This window comes from Hippopotamus amphibius, chromosome 6 (assembly GCF_030028045.1).
Source record: "Hippopotamus amphibius kiboko isolate mHipAmp2 chromosome 6, mHipAmp2.hap2, whole genome shotgun sequence".
NCBI classification, from domain to species: Eukaryota; Metazoa; Chordata; class Mammalia; order Artiodactyla; family Hippopotamidae; genus Hippopotamus; species Hippopotamus amphibius.
This window is the reverse complement of record NC_080191.1, coordinates 129,917,304-129,939,688: the sequence shown is the minus strand read 5'-3', so window position 1 is coordinate 129,939,688 and position 22,385 is coordinate 129,917,304. Positions and strand designations below refer to the sequence as shown.

General features: G+C 42.9%; 1 protein-coding gene across 1 annotated transcript in view; it reads left to right on the top strand.

Moving 5' to 3' along the window:
* Nucleotides 1-6,686, top strand: part of MINDY4B (MINDY family member 4B) — a 33,861-nt gene extending 27,175 nt beyond the window's left edge. The window contains exons 11-12 of the mRNA XM_057737799.1: nt 4,430-4,610; nt 6,544-6,686. Of these exons, the coding sequence (XP_057593782.1) occupies nt 4,430-4,610; nt 6,544-6,686 (324 nt within the window). The remainder of the gene's footprint in view (nt 1-4,429; nt 4,611-6,543) is intronic.
* The last annotated feature ends 15,699 nt before the right edge of the window (nt 6,687-22,385 follow it).

Below are 22,385 nucleotides of genomic sequence, written 5' to 3'. Positions count from 1 at the left end.
TGCCTTAGGCCACCAGCTCAGGAAGTGTCAGAGCTAGGGTTCTGACCCAAGATCCATCTATGTTCAAAGGCCCCTTCAGCCCACTGTGCCACGCTGCCTGTCATGATCATCTCTGCTTGTTTTCTGATGAAGTGGTAAATACAAAATGCCAGTTCTTGGCATTATATCTATCAGAAGTGCTTTTGTAAACAATCACATCAATGTATTGATATAGAGATGTAGATCTGTATTATATAATTTATAAGACTGATCATAGGTACACTGATGCTGGACTACAATGGTTAGACTGGCAAAATCATGGCTCGGTTTTAGAATGCCTGACAGTTGTGCTCCACATCTAGAACTTTGTCCATTGACTTCTAGGTTAAAGCAGTGGTGAATCTGAGTTGATTGTGAACTGCAGGTACTGGTAGCACACATCCTTTCAAGTATCTGTCACCCTTCAGCATGTGTCACATGCATGCTAGAAGGACAAGCTCAGTGGCATTCAGAGATGCACTAACCAGAAGCCCCATCTGACTGAGTGCATAAAGATGTCTAATGTTCCATAACATTTTATCATAGAACTTCTTGCAGAACAACAGTTTGCTCAAAAAAGAGCCAGATATGGTTCTAGGACAATGCTTTAAGTATCGCTGGATTGAGGACCGCCACAGTCACTCCCCTGATCTTTCTGCTGGGAGGCATGGTGACTCTGCCCAGGACCCATGAATATGCCAAAAGCAAATAGGTTATAAGCATTTTAGGGGTATTTAGGGACTCCTGCCTAGGGTGGGTGCTCTAAATCAGAAGATTATATGTAGACACTGGTAATAGAAACCTAGTATAAGAAGGTTTCTAAGTTCAAAAGAAAATCAACGTGCTGCCTGACAGATTCTGCTGTCGAGGTGAAACCCCTCCTGTACCACTGCATCTGTCTTCCCAAAGTGAATCTCTTCTTACTCAGAGATAAAATTGCAGAGATTGCAAAAACGCATGTCTTTCAGTCTCAATGTCACAGCCCAGTGGGTGAGATTTAAAAAAAAAAAAAAAAAAAGGAGCTCTCATTAGATGACATGGCAAGTCCCCTTAGAGCCCAGAAGACTGAAGGTTCCTGCAGCACACAGCCAGCTCCCCACAAGATAAGGCACTATTTTGAAGCCTCCCATCACTTTTCTATTTGAAGGTACAGGTTTGAGTGTGAGGTTCCAATACTTAAGTGAGAACAGAAAGCAGCTGGAGTCTAACACCATCTGGAAAGCCTTAGGAGGTTCACATTAGCTTTGCACCTGCCACCGAGAAGAAAAATCAACTTTGATTTTTAGAAGGGACCGAAGCCATTTAGGTCTTGCTGGAATTATTCCCCCGGCAGCCCTGGCAGAGCACATCACCATCTGAGTCCTACCCTCTTCCCTCTTTACATTTGTCCTTTAAAGAGACTGATAGGAAGAAATCCAACCCTAAAAGTACCAGATGAAGCTCCACCCACTGTTCCTTACTGCTGAGTCGCTGAGGTAGCACCCTGCAAACATGACAACATCCCTGCAAACGCACTGAGAGAAGTTACATTAACTCATGTTCCAGGTGGCAGAGATGAGAGCCAGACCATGAACAGTCATGCACATGAATCGTCACGGGGAATCAATAAAGAAAGCACAACTTTCCAACACCTTTCCCCCGTTTAGATCGCCAGATGGGGGCCTTGGGACCTCAACATCAAGTTCATTATGCAAAGGTATACTCTAAGAGCCACTGTTCTAGATGGCGGTGTAAGAAACAATTATATGGACTCCATCCTCACCCTCTGGGGCTTAGAATTTGTCCCACCCTCCTTCCTATCTTAATAACTTTAGCTTAAATGATACATGTGATGGAAGGCTTGATTGCTGCATGTAAGGCTGAACCTACCGGGCTTATTACACAATAAGTGAATTTAAGGAGAAAGGTATTTTATTTATAGCACTACTGTATCACAATTTAATTTCCTTTTTACCATGGCAACATGAGGCAACATGAACAAATTCTACATTGGTGGAATCTCACCAGTAAAACATATTTATAATCCTCCTGTGGGGGAGATTATATGATAAATTGTGTCTACCCCAAAGCAATACAAATTCTTAACTGAAGATTCCAGTCAAACACTACATGGTGCACTGCGGAAAGAGAGGAGTATAATATTTGGCTGGGTTCCACTGGGGAGGTGCTCAGTGTTGATTTTGCAGGACTCCCTTTAAACCAGGTGTATTCTCAGCTGCAATCCGAAGGCTCACCTCTTGGAGTTAAAACCCCAAATGCTATGTGTGACAGACATTTTCCTCTTGACCAGAATCTCTCAAGGCAATCAGGGCTCTGCCTGCTCAGTGTGCGGTCTCTGAATGGTCACTTTGGGTGCTGGAGATTGTTATATTTATGAATACTTCATTTTCCTGCTACTTTAATAAAATCTTGAGTCGCTTTGAGTTCAGGAAAGAAAACTGTTGCATTGTTGCACAAAATCACAACAGTGTGGTGTCCGCACCTCACAGACTACGAATCTGAGCGCCAGTTGAATTTTGCCTACAGTTACAAAATTCCATGAAACAATATCATATATGCCTATAGTCTATTACACCCACCCACTCATCGTTTACAGGAACTTTCACTGATTTAAGATCAGCCAGAACATCCACCTGAAGTTCAAATGGAGTGGCTTTTTATTACAAACAGCCCTCAGTTTCCTAATTAGTTTATCCATATTTTCCAACCTTAGTAATTTCAAGTCCTGCGGATCATATTTTGATTACACATAACCTTAGTACAGAAGGTACCATCACAAGACGGTCTAAGAAGGAAAGAGCTTCTTTTATAACTAATGAATGGTGACAATGTTCTCTGGAACTTGGGGGTGGTTTCTGGAACGTAAACACACAGGCTGCTTCAAGGGCACATCCTCTGTGTTTCATTTCCAAGGTAGCCAGTGGGCGACTTGCCCCACACTGGGTGTGTAAGAGGCTCATGTTATACTCAGTCCAGAGTGGCCAGGGCTGCTGTAAGCAGATGCACAAATCCTGCTCCCACTATGAGCATATGCATGTTGGGGTGCTGGGCTCGCACCCCTTTTTTCAACTATCAACTAAAACTGAGGTCACCTCTTTTAAACACAGTAATATAATTTTTCTCTGGTAGCTAAGCATAAAGACAAAAGCACCTCTGATTCACCCACTCACCCACAACTGAAGAATTTAAACTCTAAAAAAAGGAAGGCATTTGAATAGAACCATTGAGAAATCAAAATGTCAAGTTATTAGCCTTTAATACTTGGGTTTACAAAACACGTGATCATTTTTTCAAAGCTGGATTTTCCACACAACAGAATTTGTTCCTGAAGACACAGTACAACTCGGAGGACTGAGAAGAAAAGAAACAGAACTGAATCTTTCTGTTATGGGAAGACGCGCCCGGGCTGAGCATCCAGCGCTCTCCCTGGCATCATGTGGAAATAATGGGGGTTTCCATGTAGCTCCTGTTTATCTAAGTAGAAAAAAAATGTTTTAACATTATTGAGTTTCAATGGCATTAATAAAATGTGTTTCCCTGCCTCTTTAAACCAAATGGGAGATATCATTAAGAAAAATACACCATAGTATGATGATACCCTCAGGGGCTGCTGAAGTGTGCAGGACCCTTTATGCGGGGCCTCCCAGAGCGGCGCTTTTGTGAATCTAATTCCCTAGCCTGAGAATTCAAGGCTGAATTGACCGTTGCCTGCAAAAACCAGATAACAAGCTGATTAAAACGGTGAACTTAAAATTATATGTAATATTAAACTAGTATACTCAGCTCTGAGTACCTCTTCACAATTGATGTCCATGCTCACATGCAGATATATGTATATCTGTGTGAGTGTGAGAGTGTTTGCGTGTATGTGCATGTCCCCCTCATTTCCCAGAAGCTTTTTTCTGTATTCAAAATATTCTCTATTTCCATATGCTAAACAGTCTCTTTCTCCTACGTTCTAAATGGTTAGTGCTGCCAGAATGACCACCTGCTGAATGAAATATTGTCCTATCTTGGGAACGGGAGTAAATACACTAGCCAACAACAAAGACCAAGGGCAGTTCTCCTGTTCCACCCCTACACTTCTATTTCAGTTTATCTATTCATCTTCCACCTCACTTCCAAAGCAGGCTGAGGTGGTTCCACCTTCTCCATGAGCCCACCCTCAAAGTGTTTTAAAATAAGATCCATGAAGAGAAAAACTGCCACATCACCACCACACCATTCATAAATGTAAATTCATTCATGACGAAGCCTTCATTTGAAATCTTCCTCCACACACAGTGCCCTGCACAGTGACAAGCATGAACTCCAAGCCTCCGAGTGGCTTTTTGATCCTGATGATGTATGGGCATCTGTCGCGATGAGGCCAGATCTCTATGTTCATCCGTGTTCTCCTCTCCCCTTGCAGGTGGGCAGCATGCTGAAGACGCCCAAGTTACCTATCTGGCTGTGCAACATCAACGGAAATTACAGTGTCCTTTTTAGCACAAACAGGCAGCTCTTATCAGACTGGAAAGTGGAGCGCCTCTTTGATCTGTACTTCTACAGTGGCCAGCCCGCCCAGAACAAGCCTGCACACCTCATCATAGGTGAGCATTCCAGACCCCAAGTGCCCAGAGCTTTAATGTGCTCAGGGAGACGCTGCCGCGGGTTCAGGAAGATGTGGAGGCGTGATCTCTGAAATGAACCCTATGTATCAATCCCATGGGCCTCACCTAAGCACTGTAACCTGGGAATTCTAAACCTGCTTTAAATAAGAGCAGGGGGTCTAGAAGTAGCACAGAGGAACCAACGACTTTTAGGTAAGAGAAGAAACAAAAGTTGGAGAGTCAGATCTCCAAAAAAGTCTTTCCTGGGGTCTCCTGTCTTTGAGCACAAGGCATTTAATACCTGAGGAAAGAACTAGAAAAACAAAGGGACTGTGAGGGCGCGTGCGGGGGTTCCGATTGGTCAATTCTATCCCAAGACTGAGCATCAGAGGATCAATCATCTCGGGACAGATTAACGAAACCGAGAGTGCATTTGGGTTCAGATTACTCAAGCAGCATTTTTGAGGCCCACTGAGTGCCGGCCACTAGGAAAGCAATGTTAATAAAGGCATAGTCCCAGCAGACCTTAGAGGCCCCAGTCCAAGGGAGACCACACAAGCCATCTGATTTCAATTCCCACCATATTTTTTTTAATCTTTTTATTTTTATTTATTTAATTATTTATTTATTTATTTATTGGCTGCATTGGGTCTTCGTTGCTGCACACAGGCTTTCTCTAGCTGTGGTGAGATGGGGCTACTCTTCATTGTGGTGCACAGGCTCTAGGAGCGCAGGCTTCAGTAGTTGCAGCATGTGGGCTCAGTAGTTGTGGCACACGGGCTCAGCTGCTCTGAAGCATGTGGGATCCTCCTGGAGCAGGGATCGAACCCATGTCTCCTGCATTGGCAGGCAGATTCTTAACCACTACGCCACCAGGGAAGTCCCCTCACCATATTTTTTTAAACACGTGAGGAAAAAAGACTAACCTTAAGATGTCTTTAAACACTAGTTCTTTGGACAAGGAAGTAAACGCGATGAGACTGGGAGGCTGTATCAGCTACCTCAGCACCATGGATGGAGGCTTGTTGAACTGATGTCTGACTCTGCATTTGGCATCACAGGCCTAGCATTAGGCAACTTTTCATTATTATGACTAAATTTGGAAAAGTATCTTAGTGAGTATTTTATCTGTGTAGCTCCCAATTCTTTTCCTTTAAATATGAGAAATATATATATATATATGTAAACGCCCATTTCATTTAGTGGGACATTAATAATACATTCTTTACAATACATTATTGTTTCTACTTTACTCTCTTCTTTAAGGAAACCATCTTTTGTTGGTTTTTTTTTTTTTTTTTTTAGCTCACATTCATGGCAAGCATTCTGTTCTGGACACTGTTGAAAACTTTACATACATTATCCTATTAAATTCTCCCAACAACCATCTGAGGTAGATACTATGATACTTATTTTACATAGCAGAAACTGAAGTGGCCAAAAAATGATGTCTAATTGAATACATGAGGCTGAGAGATGTTAAGTACCTTCTCAAATGTCATTTGAAACAAACCTGGGCCTTGAATTCAGTTCTTGACTACCTCACGAGAATACTTTGCCCTTCACCCCAAAATGCAAACGTACTCTTAGAAGCATTGAGAAGTGATAAGCTCTCTCTTTTCTTGTTTTTCCTGACAGCATCCGGTGACCTACACCTGCCTTTATGTGTCCCATCATGGTGCTGGACCATGCCATTACATGACATCAATATTCAGTCTCCAAAATCTACAGCAACCCAGGTTATCAAGGACATGTTTTGTATGGGGCATGTCTAAACACCATCTATTAGAACTTCCCCTCTGCTTAACCAGTTCTAGGAACACAGCTTGCTGAGCCCAACTCCTGCCCGCTCATCCTATTTTCATTCTTTCCTGGCTTCCTCCAGAATGGTATATGTAGGCTGGGATCTAAATGCTGGCTGTTCCTCCCTCAGATACTCACTCCCACCACTGGGAAAAAGTCCGACATGAAGATGAATACAGACCAGGAAGACGGTTTTCTCCAGTGGAGATGGTCATCAGAACCAAGTGGAGAGAGGCCACAGTCAACTGGAATGGAACTGTCCCCTTTTTCTAAAGAGAAAGCCAGGATGTGCAATGAAGTCTGAAGTGTCAGCACTGCTGGGATACAGAGCCTAATGTGGGGGGGGCGGGGACCATTTCACCTCTACATTCCTCATTCAGAAGCCCCACAAACCATCCCCCACCCCCTGCCATGAGCAGTCTCTTCTTTCTTTTGTCTTTATGAACTCCCTGCAGTTGCTATCGGTGTTGTAGGAGACACACAGGCCACTCACTGCAGGGTCTGGAAGCTATGTCCTCTATAATCACTTGGATTGGTTCCTTCATTTTTATTCAAAAGAGAAACTGAAGTCTCTTTCCTTCATGTTCTTTCCAAATTACTCTCTTCTCAGTGGGATTCTCCCCAGGGATTATGGAATCAGGGAGCTAGCTTTCATTTGGGGATGAAGTCATCAGTAATACATCATCCGATTTTTAGTTATGGCAAGAACTCAAGCCTTCTCAAAAATTTCCTGGTATGAAGAGCATCCCTTTCCAAGGTTACATTTCAAGTGCCCGCATTAGCAAGTTCTTGTCATTAAAATAGTAAATGGGCTTGAAGTGGGGGCTGTTCCTGGTAGGCTGGCTATTGCAGCTGGCTGTGGGTTCAAGCCATCAAGCGGAACACACAGAAGGAGACAGTCTTTCTATCAGTGCTACGTTTGCTTTGTTTCTTTATAAGCTGGATATAAATACACAGACAAACAGATAAGCTGAGAAAGAAGTCTGATTCCTAGACAAAATAAAATTATATACAAAAATAAAATCTCTTCTTATGTCATTGCTCAAGGGGGAAAACAATTCTTTTTAGAATATGAACTTTCCCTGTCCTGTTGAATGCCTGCACACTTTCTGAAGAAATACACAGAAAAGACACATATTCTTTCTAAAAGAAGCACACGGGAACCATCTAGACCTTTTTCCCACTCGCCCCACTGATCTACCAATTCATTGACGTAGGGTTTTGTATTCTCAAGCCAAAGGTTAGTTTGCAAAGAACAACTTGTCTGCACCCATTGTCCAAATTAATTTGTTAAATGCATTTTCTTTTGGCTCAAACAATAATGTTTTAACTTAAGGAGCATGTAGAAAATGAAACTTCAAGGTGAATAATAAATTATGTCATAAGAGAAAGCCAATATGGCTTGGATTGCTGATTACAGTATCCTTATCACTGATGCTTTTATTTGGGATTTTAAATACATCAGACAAATGAATGGTCCCTACAGACCCTCAGCATATTTCTTAGTCTTAGTAATATTGTGCTTTTCCTGAGGCACAGGCCTGTTTTTATTTTATGGACACTGATTTATTTCTAACTAAATCTCCCTTTTGGTATGGACTGCTGGAAAGCTTGGAGCCTAATGAGAACCACTGCAAGTGCATCGGTCAGAAAGCTCCTGATCGCAAGTAAAAGATCTCACTAAAAGTGTCTCACACATTAAGGACATTCCTTTCTAACAAGAATGGTCCAGCTAGGGGTCCATGACTCTCTTAGATCAACCACAGTTCACCGCCAGGACTGAGCACAGGACCTCGAGACCAGAACATAATCAGGGCTCCACAGAAGAAAGAAGGGCAGGACGACCCTTGTGCAGACAACCAGCAGTGTTGCCTGGCAGTATATTGGTCCTCACAAAAGGCATTTTTTTAATTGGCCTCATTTCTGAATCTATTTTCTATTCCTACCCTATTTTTCTTTTGCATTCTTAGTTGATTTATAATTTATGTTATTTTGCCATATTTTATATGTGGTTATAATGTCTTAAATTATTCTTGGAACAAATTTATTAATAAGTAAAACAATAAAGATTTAAGAATATGTTTTGTATATTGTTGTATAATAATTTTGATATAGAAAGGCATTAACCACTTTTTTGTATGTCAATATTCAGGGAAAATGAGTGTTTATTTCATCTTATAAACATGGCACACAATAATGTTTGATTCTTTTTTGTAACGTGGAAACGTTATTTAAAAGTAGCTAGAAATTTCCTAGGACTAGCAGGTCACCTTTGAACTATCTGTGTTTTGAGATAAATGATTTTAATTGTCCTGTCAGTTTCTAAAACACAAAGCAGGAGAAAGCTATTTGCGTGAAGATAGAGATAATAATTTTTTTTAATAGTTACATAGACTGAATGTGCTTTTAGTGGGTCCATGCCCCTGAGGAGATGGCAGGTACTTTTGGTATGTCCCTCAAAATTACTGTTTATTCTTAGCGAAGATGCATGTATCATTTTGTCAAGTGTCTGCTCACCCATGTCACAAGACCAGGTGGGACCAGGCCACGGGGCAGGTGGGCCTGAGATTCCTGGGCCAGGTTTGGCATCTCCAGGTTACGTGCAACCTTCCATCACACCTGGACCTGATTTTCTTTATAAGTAAGTAACACAAACTATGGATATACACTGTGGACTGTTGTAATTGCCTTGTCAGGGCCTCAGAGACACAACCGTTCACTCATTCATTCAGGGAACTCTTAAAACATCTCCTAGGTACCAGGCACTCGGCTGGGTGCCGGAGAGATACAGTGAGCAAAATCAGCCATGGGCCCTTTCTCTGGAGCTCTTTTTGAAGCAAAGTCATTCATCAAGAAACCACTTTAATGAATATGAACTTGGAAACTGAGATAAGCGTTCAGAGGGAAGGGATTTCTGATGTGTAATCGCTTATAATAAAGGCCTGGAAGTTCAGAAAAAGGCATCTCTGAGGAACAGACAGTTAGGCTGAGGTTGGAAGGCTGAATGGAGATAAGCAGGGGAGGGGCAGAGGGACAAGCAGGTGCCAATCCCTGTGGTGGACACACTTCAGGAACAGAGAACCAGCGGGGCTGCCGTGCAGAGCACAGGGTGGAGCGTGGCTGAGAAGCAGCTGGAGGGGCAGGGAAGGACCCACCACGAGGCACGGTTAGACCAGGAGGCGTGGGCAGCCTTGGACGGTTTTCATTGGCCTGGGAAGATGTGCATTTTGAGAAAATGTCCCAGTGTGGAGAGTGGATTAGAGAGCCCAGAGCAGACACAGAGACTAATTAGAAGACTACAGCAGGGGTCTAGACGAGAGATGACCGGAGCAGAGGAGTGGCTATAAAGTGGGCCACCCAGGAGGAACCACACGGTGGGTAAAGCAGACAAGGCCGAGAGACTGGCTGCTGAGGGCGGGAGATGAGGGAGAAGGAGGCATCAGGGACGGCTTCTAGGTTTCTAGTTTGAAAGTTGGATGGAAGTTTGTGCCTTCCTTGAATTTAGAAATACTAAAAGAACAGCAGGTTTGGAGGGGAGGAAGTCCCAAAATTCGTTCTTGGATGTGAAACATTCACGTGGAGAGGTAGAAGAGTGGGTTAGAAATAAGGATCTGGGCCTCAGAGGAGAGGTCTGGGCCACATAAACACATCTGGGAGGCACGGATGGTGAGGAACATGATGGTTGGGAATAAATTTGCCTGAGGAGAGTATGAAGTTAAAAGAGAACTGGGCCTGAATCTGAGCCCCAAGGAATTCCACTGTTAGTGGTCACATAAGTTCTGATGAGCCTGGAAAGGAGGCAGAGGGGGGGCAGCCTGAGATACAGGGGATGGCCCTCAAATGATAACTAAATAAAAGGTATTTGCAGTCAGTGACTATGTCAAAACTCAACCAGAGAGAATCGATTTTGAATAAATACAGCCAGTTAGTTTCAGGATAGTCTGAAATTAATTCTGTTGAATGTGTTCATATCCCATCTCTTTCCAAAAAGGACTTGGGGCAAACTGGTAAACTTTCTGGAGAACTTGGTGTGACTTTTTTTTTTTTTTTCAGTTATTAAACCCAATTTTAAAAATTTCTCACTACTGTCCACAAGATGGTGCTATGAGAGTGACTTTTTCAATCTCATTATCAAAAATAATTATCGAAGTAAATGTAGTCAATTCAGTCACACATGCAAAAAAAAAAGCAAATAATTATAAAATTGAGGTAATGGATATTTAATCTTTGTGATACTTAGAGAAATGGTGTCACTAAGCATGATGGGTAGTACTGGTCTCCTAGGAGTCCTCCTGTGTTTTACTCCCATGGGGGAAGTAGGGGCAGTGCAGCAAGAACTAGAAATGTTAGCTCTAAAATACCTCCATTTGCATTGTCTCCGTCCTGGTGCAGACACCACTGGACCATTAAAATAGCTGCCCAGGTGTTCCCCTCACCTTCTCTCTTGTCTCCCTTCTGTTTTTCAACGTAACAGTCAGTTATCTTTTAAAAATTTGAAACTGATCATATTAAAGTCATTTTTATGGACTTTGGACAAAATGCCAAAATTTTAACATGATCTCCAAGAGCCTGGGGGCTTTAGCTTCTGATTCATCTCATGCCCCTCTCCTGCTCATCACCGTGCTCCACTCAAGCCAAGCATGCTCCCACCTGAGGGGCTCTGCTCCCTCTGCCAACAATGATCCTCCCTCCAATCTCGCTCTGCAGATCTCTGCTTAAAAACCACTTCCTCAGACAGGCCTTCTCTGACACTATCCCCCATCTAATAGCTCTCCCTTGTTTGTCTCCCTTAGCACCTTGTTCTCCTTTATATCATTCACTGCGGTGGTTTATAATTACAAGTTTATTTGTATGCTTATATGTTAACTAACTACCCACTAGCCCAGTGGTTCTCAAACTTTTTGGTCTCAGGACCCCTTTATGCTCTGAAAAATTATCAGTGACCCCAAGAACCTTTATCAGGATTATTCTATATTTATCCCATTAGAAACTAAAGCTGAAAATTTGCTTATTTGTTCATTCATTTAAAATAACAATAATAAACCTATCACATGTTAATCTAAAATAATATCTTATGAAAAACAACTATATTCTCCAAAGGAAGCAGTGGCATTACTTTACATTTCCTTAAATCTATTTAATGGCCAGCTGAATGTGAGATGGCTATATATTTCATATCTGCCTCTTATTTCAATATGTTGTGTTGTGATAAACTTTTAGGGTAAAATACATGAAGAGAATCTGGCCTCACATAGATATTTAACTGGAAAACAAAGGAGAAATGTAATAGCTTTGTGACCATTCTCCTTTGATACTACACCAAAACTCTACAAGCAGATATTTCTTAAAGGTTAGTTGTAACGTGGAAAGTGAAACCATATCAGTGAGCTTTCCAAACTCTGTTATATTAAAATCCCTTGGTGTATCTTGCACTTTTAATGCATCTTTCCCATGCATTAGCCGTTTGGAAAATACTGGTTTGTTGAATTAAGAGGATCGGTAAATAGTGTCATATGTTATAACGTCATATCAAAGATTCACGGTAGTTACTAATGAACTGCTGCTACATGAAACAACATGGAAGGAGCTCATAAACATAATGTTGAAGGAAAGAAGCTAGACAGGAAATAGCATGTGCCACACAGCTCCACTTATACATAGTTCAGAAACAGACAAAACGAATCTGTGGTGATGACGGTCAGGAGAGTGGCGGTTACCTTTAGGAGCAGCAATTAGGAAGAGTATGAGAGGGTTGTAGGGTGCTAGCGATGTCATATTTCTAAGTCTGGGTGCTGGCGACACAGCTGTGTTCACTTGTAAAAATTAATCGAAATTATACCTTTAAATTTATGTTCTTTTCTATATGTATATTATAATTCATAAAAAGATTTTTATGAACTAGGACATTAGAGGATAGACATATAGATCAATGGAAGGGAATTACGAGTCCAGAAATAAACCCGAAATTTCATGGTCAATTGATTTTTGACAAAGAGGACAAAACAATTAAATGGGGGAAAGAATAGTCTTTTCAACAAATGGTGGTGGGACAACTGGATAGTCACATGCAATAGATGAAGCTGGAGCCCTATCTTACACCATACACAAAATTTAACTCAAAGTGGGCCATAGATTTAAATGTAAAAGCTAAAACTATAACACTCTCAGAAGAAAACGTAAGACTAAATCTGTGATTCTGTATTAGGCAATGGTATCTTAGATACAATACCAAAAGCACAAGCAATAAAAGAAGACTGGTAAGTTGGACCTCTCAAAAATTAAAAACATTTGTTCTTCAAAGAACACCATCAAGAAAAGACAACCACAGACTGGGAATCATGCATCTTGATAAGAGACTCGTACCCAGAATATATAAAGAACTTTTGTAACTCAATGATAAGAAGACAATTCAGTTTTAAATGTGCAAGTGGTTTGAATAGAGATTTCTTCAAAGAAGACCTACAAAATGCTAAATAAGCACACAAAAAGATCTTCAACATCATTATCCATTAAGGAAATGCAAATCAACACCACAAGAGATACTACTTCACACCTACTAGGATGGCTGTAATCAAAAAGATAAGTATTGATGAGGATGCTTCATTGCTAGTGGAAATGTAAAGTGGTACAGCCACTTTGGAAAACAGTTTGGTATCAACAGCTCCTTAAAATGTTAAGTATAAAGTTACCATATTACCCAGCAATTTCACTCCTAAATATGTACCCCGGGGTGGGGGGGGTGGGGGGGGGACACCTACGTCCACACAAAAACTTGCACACAAATATTTATATCAGCATTATTTATAATAGTCAAAAAGCAGAAACAACTCAAAGATCCAACAACTGATAAACAACATACTGTATATCCATACCATGGAATATTATGCAGCCATAAAAAGGAATGACATACAAAGATGACCACATCACAGATGACTATAAATTAGATGAACTTCAAAAAATTATGAGAAATGAAAGCAGTTAGTCACAAAAAAACACATACTATATGATTCCATTTATATAAAATGACCAGAATAGACAAATCTATAGAGGCAGAAAGTAAATTAGTGGTTGCCTAGGGCTGGGAGAAGGAGACGGGAGGCCTAGGCAGGGAGGAGGGGTGGAGAGTGACTACTAAAGGGTACAAGGTTTCTTTTCTGGATGATGAAAATGTTCTAAAATTAGATTATAGTGTTGTATACTCTGTATATATTTACTGTATTACATACACTAAAGAACATGTAAACAGATGAACTTTATGGAATGCAAATTATATCCCAATAAAGCTGTTTGTAAAAAATAGCTATTTATAAGGGGTACTAACACCATTCCTTCGAAAGGGGCCATAGAAAAATAATAAGGATCTGATAGATTTGCGAGACAGAAGTCTTTGCCTCTGACCAATGCATTTTGAGAGGCATGACTCTGTCTGGGGAGGCAGAGGATGAAAATTTCATCACCATCTCCACCCCGCCATATAACCAACACTGTTCCCTAAAAAGAAATTGGTATTTTGGCCTGTTCCACACCCTGAAATCACACCCTCCCCTACTTGATTAAGCCCCTTCCCCTCTGATTAGCTTTTGCTTTGAATGAGATTATAACCCCACGGGGGAAGGAGGCAGTGCAAATGGCCCCTTCCCCTCCCAGAGGACCCCAGCTTCACGGCACTCTTTCCCCTCTCTCCCCTGGGTGCTGGAACGGCTGATAAGCATCCACGAGAGATGTGTCGCAGGGAACACACAGGTTACCCCTCAGCAGCAGCCAGGGAAGCCACACTGTGCAACAACCAATCAGACTTGACCGGGCAGAACGACAGGGCAGCCCTGACGGGCAAAATGCAAGTGACAGGTGAGCAACCTGCTTGATTGCTACTTAGAAGGAAGACAGATTCACTAACTAAGCAATTTAAAGCCACCAGCGAGGAAAGAGATGTGCAAATGAGCTGGCTAAGTGAATTCAACTGTCACCATAGAAAGTAAAACAGCCCCTGGCTATTGGGCGGTTCACAAGACAGTCTCAGGGCGCAACCAGCACCAGGTCACGGGGGAGGCGGGGCGAGCATGCGCGCCGTGAGTCATTGCCAAAAGGGGAATCCAGCTATACTTCAGAGACTGAATTTCCAGGGTAATAAAAAGGCAGAATGTTGTTACATGCTCACAGCTGTAATCACTGCTTAAAGTCATTTGTATCTACCCCGGCTACTGGCATGTAAAATGAAAAGCCAATTTGGAGTCTTTTCTATAGAATGAGATTTCCCATTTCGAAAAAGGAATGGTACACCACAGAAAGTACTTTGCTCCTTGCCGTGATCTAGGTCACTTTGCCCTGCATGCTCAGGTTGCAGCTGCTAGCATAATGGAAGGGATGAAATCATTATCCAAGAATTTAAGCGATCCAACGAGGTAAGGCGTGACAGATCTCCTTGCTCTGCCCCTCAACGTGCTCCCCCTTCCCAGGAACAACCAAACAAGGTTGTGTGAATAATTGCCATTCTGACCTACACACCATACCTGGACTGGATTTTTCCAGTTTCTTCTCCCCAAAATCCTTACAGAGGTTTTTGATAGTTTTGTTTACACGGAGTCTGCTACTAAGTAAATAACCCTTTTTATTTGGGGGGGGAGGGGGTTAATGTTAATTTTTTTCATCCTTTTTTTAAACTGAAGTATAGTTAATTTACAATGTTGTGTCAGCTTCAGGTGTACAGCAAAGTGATTCAGATATATAGATACAGATAGATAGATATAGATACAGCTATATTCCTTCTCAGATCCTTTTCCATTATAGGTTATTATAAGACATTGAATACAGTCCCCTGTGCTATACAGTAGGACCTGGTTGTTTATCATTTTGTATATCGTAGTGTGTTTCTGTTAATCCCATACTCCTAATTTACCTCCCCACCCCTGCTATCCCCTCTGGTAACCATAAATTTGTTTCTATGTCTGTGAGTCAATAACTCCTAAAGCCATCTAATCCCTTCCATTCTTCTCCGTGCCTCCTTTTCTCACACTGCCTTATGAGTCATCTTTTGGTCTGAGAGGTACATTTAATCAGTCATTTGATGTTGACAGAAAGGTATCTTTTGGTGATCTAATCAAGACAGTTCCCTTTTTTGATTAAAAGGATAGGGAATGAAGCAGGGGTGATGCTGACAGGTGTGTGTGTGAGAGACAGACAGAAAGACAGACAGAACCTCCAGAGTGTCTCAAGACAGACTGGTAAGGGGCAAGCTGCCCAGAGAACTAAACTGAGAAGAAAGAGAACAGCACAGCCCAGTAACTGTGCACATGTTTTATAGGAAAGACAGAACAGATACCTGCTTAGTCAGAAAAGCTGACTTCCTATAATTAGTCTGCCTTGATATTTTGCACCAGAAGAAAATAGCATTCCCTCCTTGAGCTCCAGTTTTCTCATTTGTAAATAACTACAACCTACAATCTATATCCAAAACTACCGGGATGACAGCAATTACCTTAACTACTTTAGGGTCCTTCAGACAACTGTGAAACAATCACCGAGGAAAGAAAAAAATACTTCACACTTTAGCGGAAGTTTAATCGCTAAGAACTTGGCATACGTTTTGACACATAATGTGTCCACATCCTTTTAAGGACAGGGTATTAAAGGCTATAGATAATGTTTCCCAACACTGACTTAGGGCCACACTTTGCCAATTGCTATTGCCAAATTTTAAAAGTGATCATTTCATTCATGCAAATACCTTGACATAAACTGGACATTTTTAGAACATCAGTAAACACTCGGAACTGCCCATGAGAAGACAGTAGCATTGTGGTGTCAGGCAAATGATGACCCCAAATTGTCTGATATTCAGTTACAAGGGGCACCTGTGTGTGCAATTTATAACTGTAGGAAACAGCTTTTCCCTTAAACTCCACAGAATGGAATTTAGTGCAAGACGGCAGAGAGGCTGAGACTTGTAAAAACGCCACTATCTGCACTGACTGGGTCTTTCCCCCAACGCTCCTGCACCTGAACATTCTGCCGGCTGGCACGCCCCACCTCCACCTCAGCCGCACACCCTGGGAAGCTCTCATCCCTTCCTTCCAGCATCCAGGAACAAGGACGCACCCACTGCAACCTTCTCATTGGGCAAATCCCAAGAGCCCCCGATACAACACAGGAGGTTCACACAATCAGCACTCTCACACTCCCACCGGCTCCCATGCACGCTTCTTTAATCTCTGTTTTAAATTCCCCACTTGAAAATATCTTCAGAATCTAGTATTGTTTTGGAAATGCTATTTACACAGCAAGAGAGAATCACAAAGAAGGCACACGACGAATTTCCAGGCTAACTCACTATATTTTTTAGCTCATAATCAAAATGATATTAAATAGATGGCATTTAAATTGTGTTAGGTTCGCAATATGCTTTCCCACGTATCAGCTATTGTAAGCTTCACAACAATCTTGAAGTTGGATTTAGTAACCTGTTTTGCAGGTAAGGAAGTAGATTCAGAGAAGGTAAGCAAGCTGCCTGAAGTCTTGCATCTAGTGAACTGCAAGGCCAGGACTTGTAGCTTCTGGTTCCCTCCAGGACTCCCCCCCCCCACACCCCCCCCCCCCATGCCCATTAATGCATGTGCTACATTAGTTCAAGGTACACTGCTCACTGGGTCAGGGAGGGAGGGATGGGGGAGGGGGCCCAGCCCATCTTTTCTAAGGGCCCTTAGACCAGGGTGCCTGGCACTGCTCTCAGTTCACTGCGTCTGAGTCTTGAGGGCTGATAGAAAGGGGGATTTCAAGGCTGAACTCTGTTCTGACATCTCCCTGACCTCAAATAGTGCCCTTCAAGAGTCCACAGCAGGATAATGAACTTCTGGAATCTTTCTGAAAGATGCTAGGACTCCTGTTTCCTCCAGAAAAAAGTGAATGCTGCCCCAGCAGGCCACTGGTCCTTGTTGCCAGCACTCATTCATTCATTGCTTCGTTGTTCATTCACTGCCTGCCTCTCCTTGCTAGGTTGTTAGCTCCACAAGGACAGGGATTTTGTCTGCTTTGTCCACTGATAAACCTCAGCACTTAAAACAGTGCCTGGCACACCATAAGCTCTGAATAAAAATATGTTGAATCAATACACAGAACCTGTAAGTTTTTCCTATTTTGACTAATCACATCTTACCACCATGTATGTTTAAGGCCATGGGCAAAATCCCCAGAAGACAAGGGAAACGTGCTGGAGGGAACTGCCCCAGAAGGGGGTGCTCTCTGCACTAGGGACCCTGCTAAGTTATGGGGGGTGGGGGGAGGAGAGGGAGGAAGGAAGTGCTTCAAGTGATGGGCACAGTTTTTAAAACCTAAGAAACACAAAAAATCAACCTCTTCTAAAATATCTGATAAGTACCAAAAACAAACTGGATACCAGAAGCCTTATTTCAATAAGGTTTAAAGAATATATTGTTTGGTATGATCTTAGTTTTTACATATATAACATGGTATACTTTAGTTACTTATCTACTTACTGACTTATAAAATGCTTCCAGCAGTTCTCTGCAGGCAAAGATGAAAGATGCACTCAGCGCAGATCTCCGTCCTGCCTGGTCACTTGAGGCAGTGGTGTCCTACAGCTGGCAGGACTCCCAGGGCAGAGTTGCCAACTGTGTGCCTCAATACCCTACTCCAAGCCCTGTGGCATCACCTAAATAGGCTGAAATTGGTAAGAATCTTTCCGTTATAAAAACTGGCAAACAAAAAATTAGGGCTTTTTATCTTTTCAGAGATCTGTTGGTTAAACATTGACCAATATACCACTGCTTGAGGGGTCCCGTCAGTAACAGAAGTGTGGGTGGTGGCCACCCATGGCCCTGGAGAAAAGGGTATAATGGGTCTCTACCTTTCATGGAGCTTAGCAAAAGCTCCCCCTCTGCCTAGTAAGTAGGATTGGAGGATTGTGGGGATGGGTAGATCTATAAGCATGAAATGCCCAGGATCCTTCTGGGTAAGAAGGTACTATAATGCCCCACCCCTGCTTCCTGAAATCCAAGGTGGCAAATCTTGTTAGGAGAATCATGGTGTGATCCCAAGCAAGACCCAGTACTATCAGCAAAGGGCAATGAGGTCATGATATAAAGTTACTCTGAGGAAAAGGGGGTAGTTTTTTTTTTTTTTAATTTTTATTGAAATATAGTTGATTTACAATGTTGTATTCATTTCAGGTACACAGCAAAGTGATTCAGTCATCTATATATACATATATCAATATTTTTAGATGCTTTTCTATTATAGATTACAAGATATTGAGTAGAATTCCCTGTGCTATACAGTAGGTCCTTGTTGTTTACTTTACATGTAGTAGTGTGTAATGCCAAACTCCTAATTTACCCCTCCCCCCCACCTTTCCCCTCTGGTAACCATGTTTCTTTTCTTTTTCTGTGGGTCTGTTTCTGTCTGGTAAATAAGTTCATTTCTATCACATTTTGTACCATTTGTATCAAATATAAGCAATATCATATGATACTTGTCTTTGTCTGACTTATTTAGTGTGATAATCTCTAGGTTCATTTACGTTGCTACAAATGGCATTATTTCATTCTCTTTTATGGCTGAGTAATATTCCATTGTGTGCTTCCATGTCTTGGCTATTGTAAATAGCACTGCTGTGAACACTGGGTAGAGTTCAGAGTTGGTCCAGACTCAACACAATGGTCTTGGGACAGGCTACTTCCCAGCTGTTCCATTCCTCAGTTGTTTCATGCTTTGGGACTCCATGACTGTGATCTTGAAGCTAACACGTGTAATGCTTCAGAGAGTACCAAGGTCATCTGTCCAGTAGCACAGAATGGGTCTTCAAGAGCAATTCTATGATGCAATGAGTGGCAGAGGAACGGTCACATTTTCTGGTGGTACTCACGCCTGGCTTCTGGAAACAGGACTAAGCCACTCTATCCCAAGGAAGCTCCTGGAGTTTTTCAACAAATAAGGGTGGTGAGTGGAGCATCCTATAGAACAGAATTCCAGGGGGAGATTCTGGGCTTCTTGCTAACAAGGTAGCCTGGATGCTCAAGCAATCACATGATAAGCAGAGAACATTTTATATGTACATATAGAAGAAAATATATTCAGGTAGTAAGAATGATTATCAGAAGATGATAAGAGTTGTGGATGATTTTCTTTACACTTTACGATTCTATAAGAAAAGTAAATCATACACCCATGTGTCTTGCTGTTCAAGTTCCTCCTAATGGCAGGAAGATGCTCCAACACCCGGAGGGTTGCCCCCTTAGGGCTAATAAGGGAAACACCTGGATAGCACCCTCCAGTTCAGACCTTTCCAGGATCTGCTCCACTCCAGGCACAGGGGAGAACGGCAGCATGGGGGCTCTGCTGTGGGCCAACTGTGGGGCTTGGGAAGGTGATGGGCTGTCACCAGCCTCAGCAGGACAGGGAAGAGAAGCACAGTCACAGGCAAGATTCACAGGCTCCTAGATGCAGACGACACCATGAAGGTCACCTACCCCAGCCGCTCCCTGGCATGGTATTCGGTGAGTGGGGCTGTGGCTGATCTTTGGTCTTCTTCTTAAATTTCTTTAATGTCATGTTCTCACAATTAAACAAAGAAGAGGCAAAAATAAGACTGTCAACAGGTTAACCTTAATAAGATATCCTCTGGGTATTATTTAAAGTAGGGACGCTAAGGACCTACCGTATAGCACAGGGAACTATATTCACTTTGCTGTACACCTGAAATTTTCACAACATTGTAAATCAACCATACTGCAATAAAAAATAAAAATGTAAAAAACTTTTTTTAAAAAGTAGGAATTCCAAGTCACGATGAGACTCATGCTTTGCTGAGTCTCTGAGGGAGATTTTTTTGTGTGGGTATGGGGTGGGGCAGAGGGACTTTCATCCTAACATTCATTTGACTCTAGAGAAACGTGTCTCCACTCCTGAAAGCCGTGAGGGACACGGATGCCCACAGCTCTACCTCCCTGCCTTCCCTCCCGACCCAATGCCAATGACAGCTCCTCTGTGAGAGACAGAGGCCGGGGCAGGAATCACTGAACCGCAGCCTTTACTAACTCTCTCTCTCCACGCTAACATGGGATCCATGAGATCTAAATTGAAATGTGTGGTTGAATGGCTTTCTGAAAATGTCCTGTGCCTCTAAGTCTCTGCAGAAGTTACAGTCTCCTTCGGTGGGGGGTGGGTACCCATGGGGATGGCTATTGTGCGTCTCAGCCCTTCAGAGAGGTAACACAGAGGAGAATGGATTTACGCTGCTGACAGAATGGGAAATGGGATTTGAGGAAACAAGGTGTTCTCCAGAAGGCAGAGTCTGAGAGACAAAGGCTTCTGCGTTTCTCCTTTATTTAGGGGTGGCAAGAGTGAGGGACATGGGCAGGGAGGCAGGGAAGGAGAGGTACCGCTCAAGGGTGGGACACATGGAGGGCACCAAAAGCTTGACCTCCTGCCACTCCTCTGAGAAGCCATTTAACATGTGCCTCAGGACCGTTCACCTGGGCGAGAAAGGGACAAGTGTACCCAGCAGCCCTCATCTCAGGTTGAAGGTGCACGCCAGGGGGTATTATCTGCCCTGCACGTCCGGCTGTGTATGTGTGACTTCCCACACCTCGGTGTCAACAGGGAGGCCTCAGAACAGAAGGCAAGAGACCTGAGGTGCAGGCATGAAGCTGGGTGCTGTCAGATGGCGCCTGCATAAAGCTTGGAGACGCCCAGGCAAGGCTGGTCACCACTGCAGCTGCTGGACCTGGAGACATGGCTGGGTCACCACCTGGATAACTCCCACACACGCCTCAAATTCAGATCAGACGCTCCTCCTCTAGGAAACCTTCCCCGACAGGCCACTCCTCCACAGTTCCACCACATCGATTCACTTAATACTATGTACAGTGACAAATGATTCCAGCCAGAAAACGATTAAAGCCTTTAAAGTCTATAAAATAAGTGACTGTGTAGTAAACTAAAAATTCAACACTCCACACGCTGTTTTACCTTAACATGCCCAAGACAGACTCTCCGGTGATTTTTAAATTCTTGTTCACTGTGGCAGAAATTGATAGTTATCCCCAAATATTCATTTCCCTCCTTCTATAGGAATACAGTGACACGAATAGTTTTTATCTGAGCAGATGGTCTCCCAGAATGTATTTCCCAGGCTCCCCTACAGCGAGGGGCAGCCACGTAACTCAGTTTCAACCAACGGTACGCGTGCAGAAGTCACGAGTGCGAATACCACGCTGGGCCCTGAAAGGCAAAGAGTGAGGGCTCCGCTTACTCCCCGCTCTCTTGCCACTGGTTTGAATATGGGTAGACACTGTGGAGATGCCCCACCTAGGCCCACACGGTCGAGAGCAGCTCCTGCAGGACAGCGGATCAAGAAGACTGGAGGCTGCGACCCTTCGCCCTGATGCTGCCTCCCCCAGCCTGGACCCTTGTATCCAGGCTGTTCAGTGAGAAAAAGGTACACGTCGTGCATTCACTGCCTACAAGAAAAAACTGTACTGACTACCTTACTATGTACTTAGGACTTCCTAAGTTCTGGGAACTCAGAGTAGGACTGTGGAGATAAAAGATGTCATTCTTACCTAAAAGAAGCTGTTAGCCTAGTGACAAGGGAGACTATAAGAAATATCACACAAACACACACACACGTGTGACAATTAAGTACAGGTGCTGGGAGAGTGCACGTGAGAGGGCTTCCTGAAGGAGGTGACGTCCATATGATTTCTAAATAAGGAAAGGCGTCCGTGAGGAAGAAAGAACAAAAGGGACAGCATAAACCAAGACAGTGAGGCAAGAGAGAGCGTGGCGCCTTCAGGTGAGAAGGCGGTGGAGCCCAGCAGTGACGGGAATGGGCTCGGGGGTCATACTGCTAGGACTCAAATCCTGCTTCTGTTGAGTAACTCCTGGACCTTAGGTGAGTCTCTCAGCCTGTGTGTGTCTACCTCGTAGAGTTGTCGTCAGGACTAAGCAAGATAACCC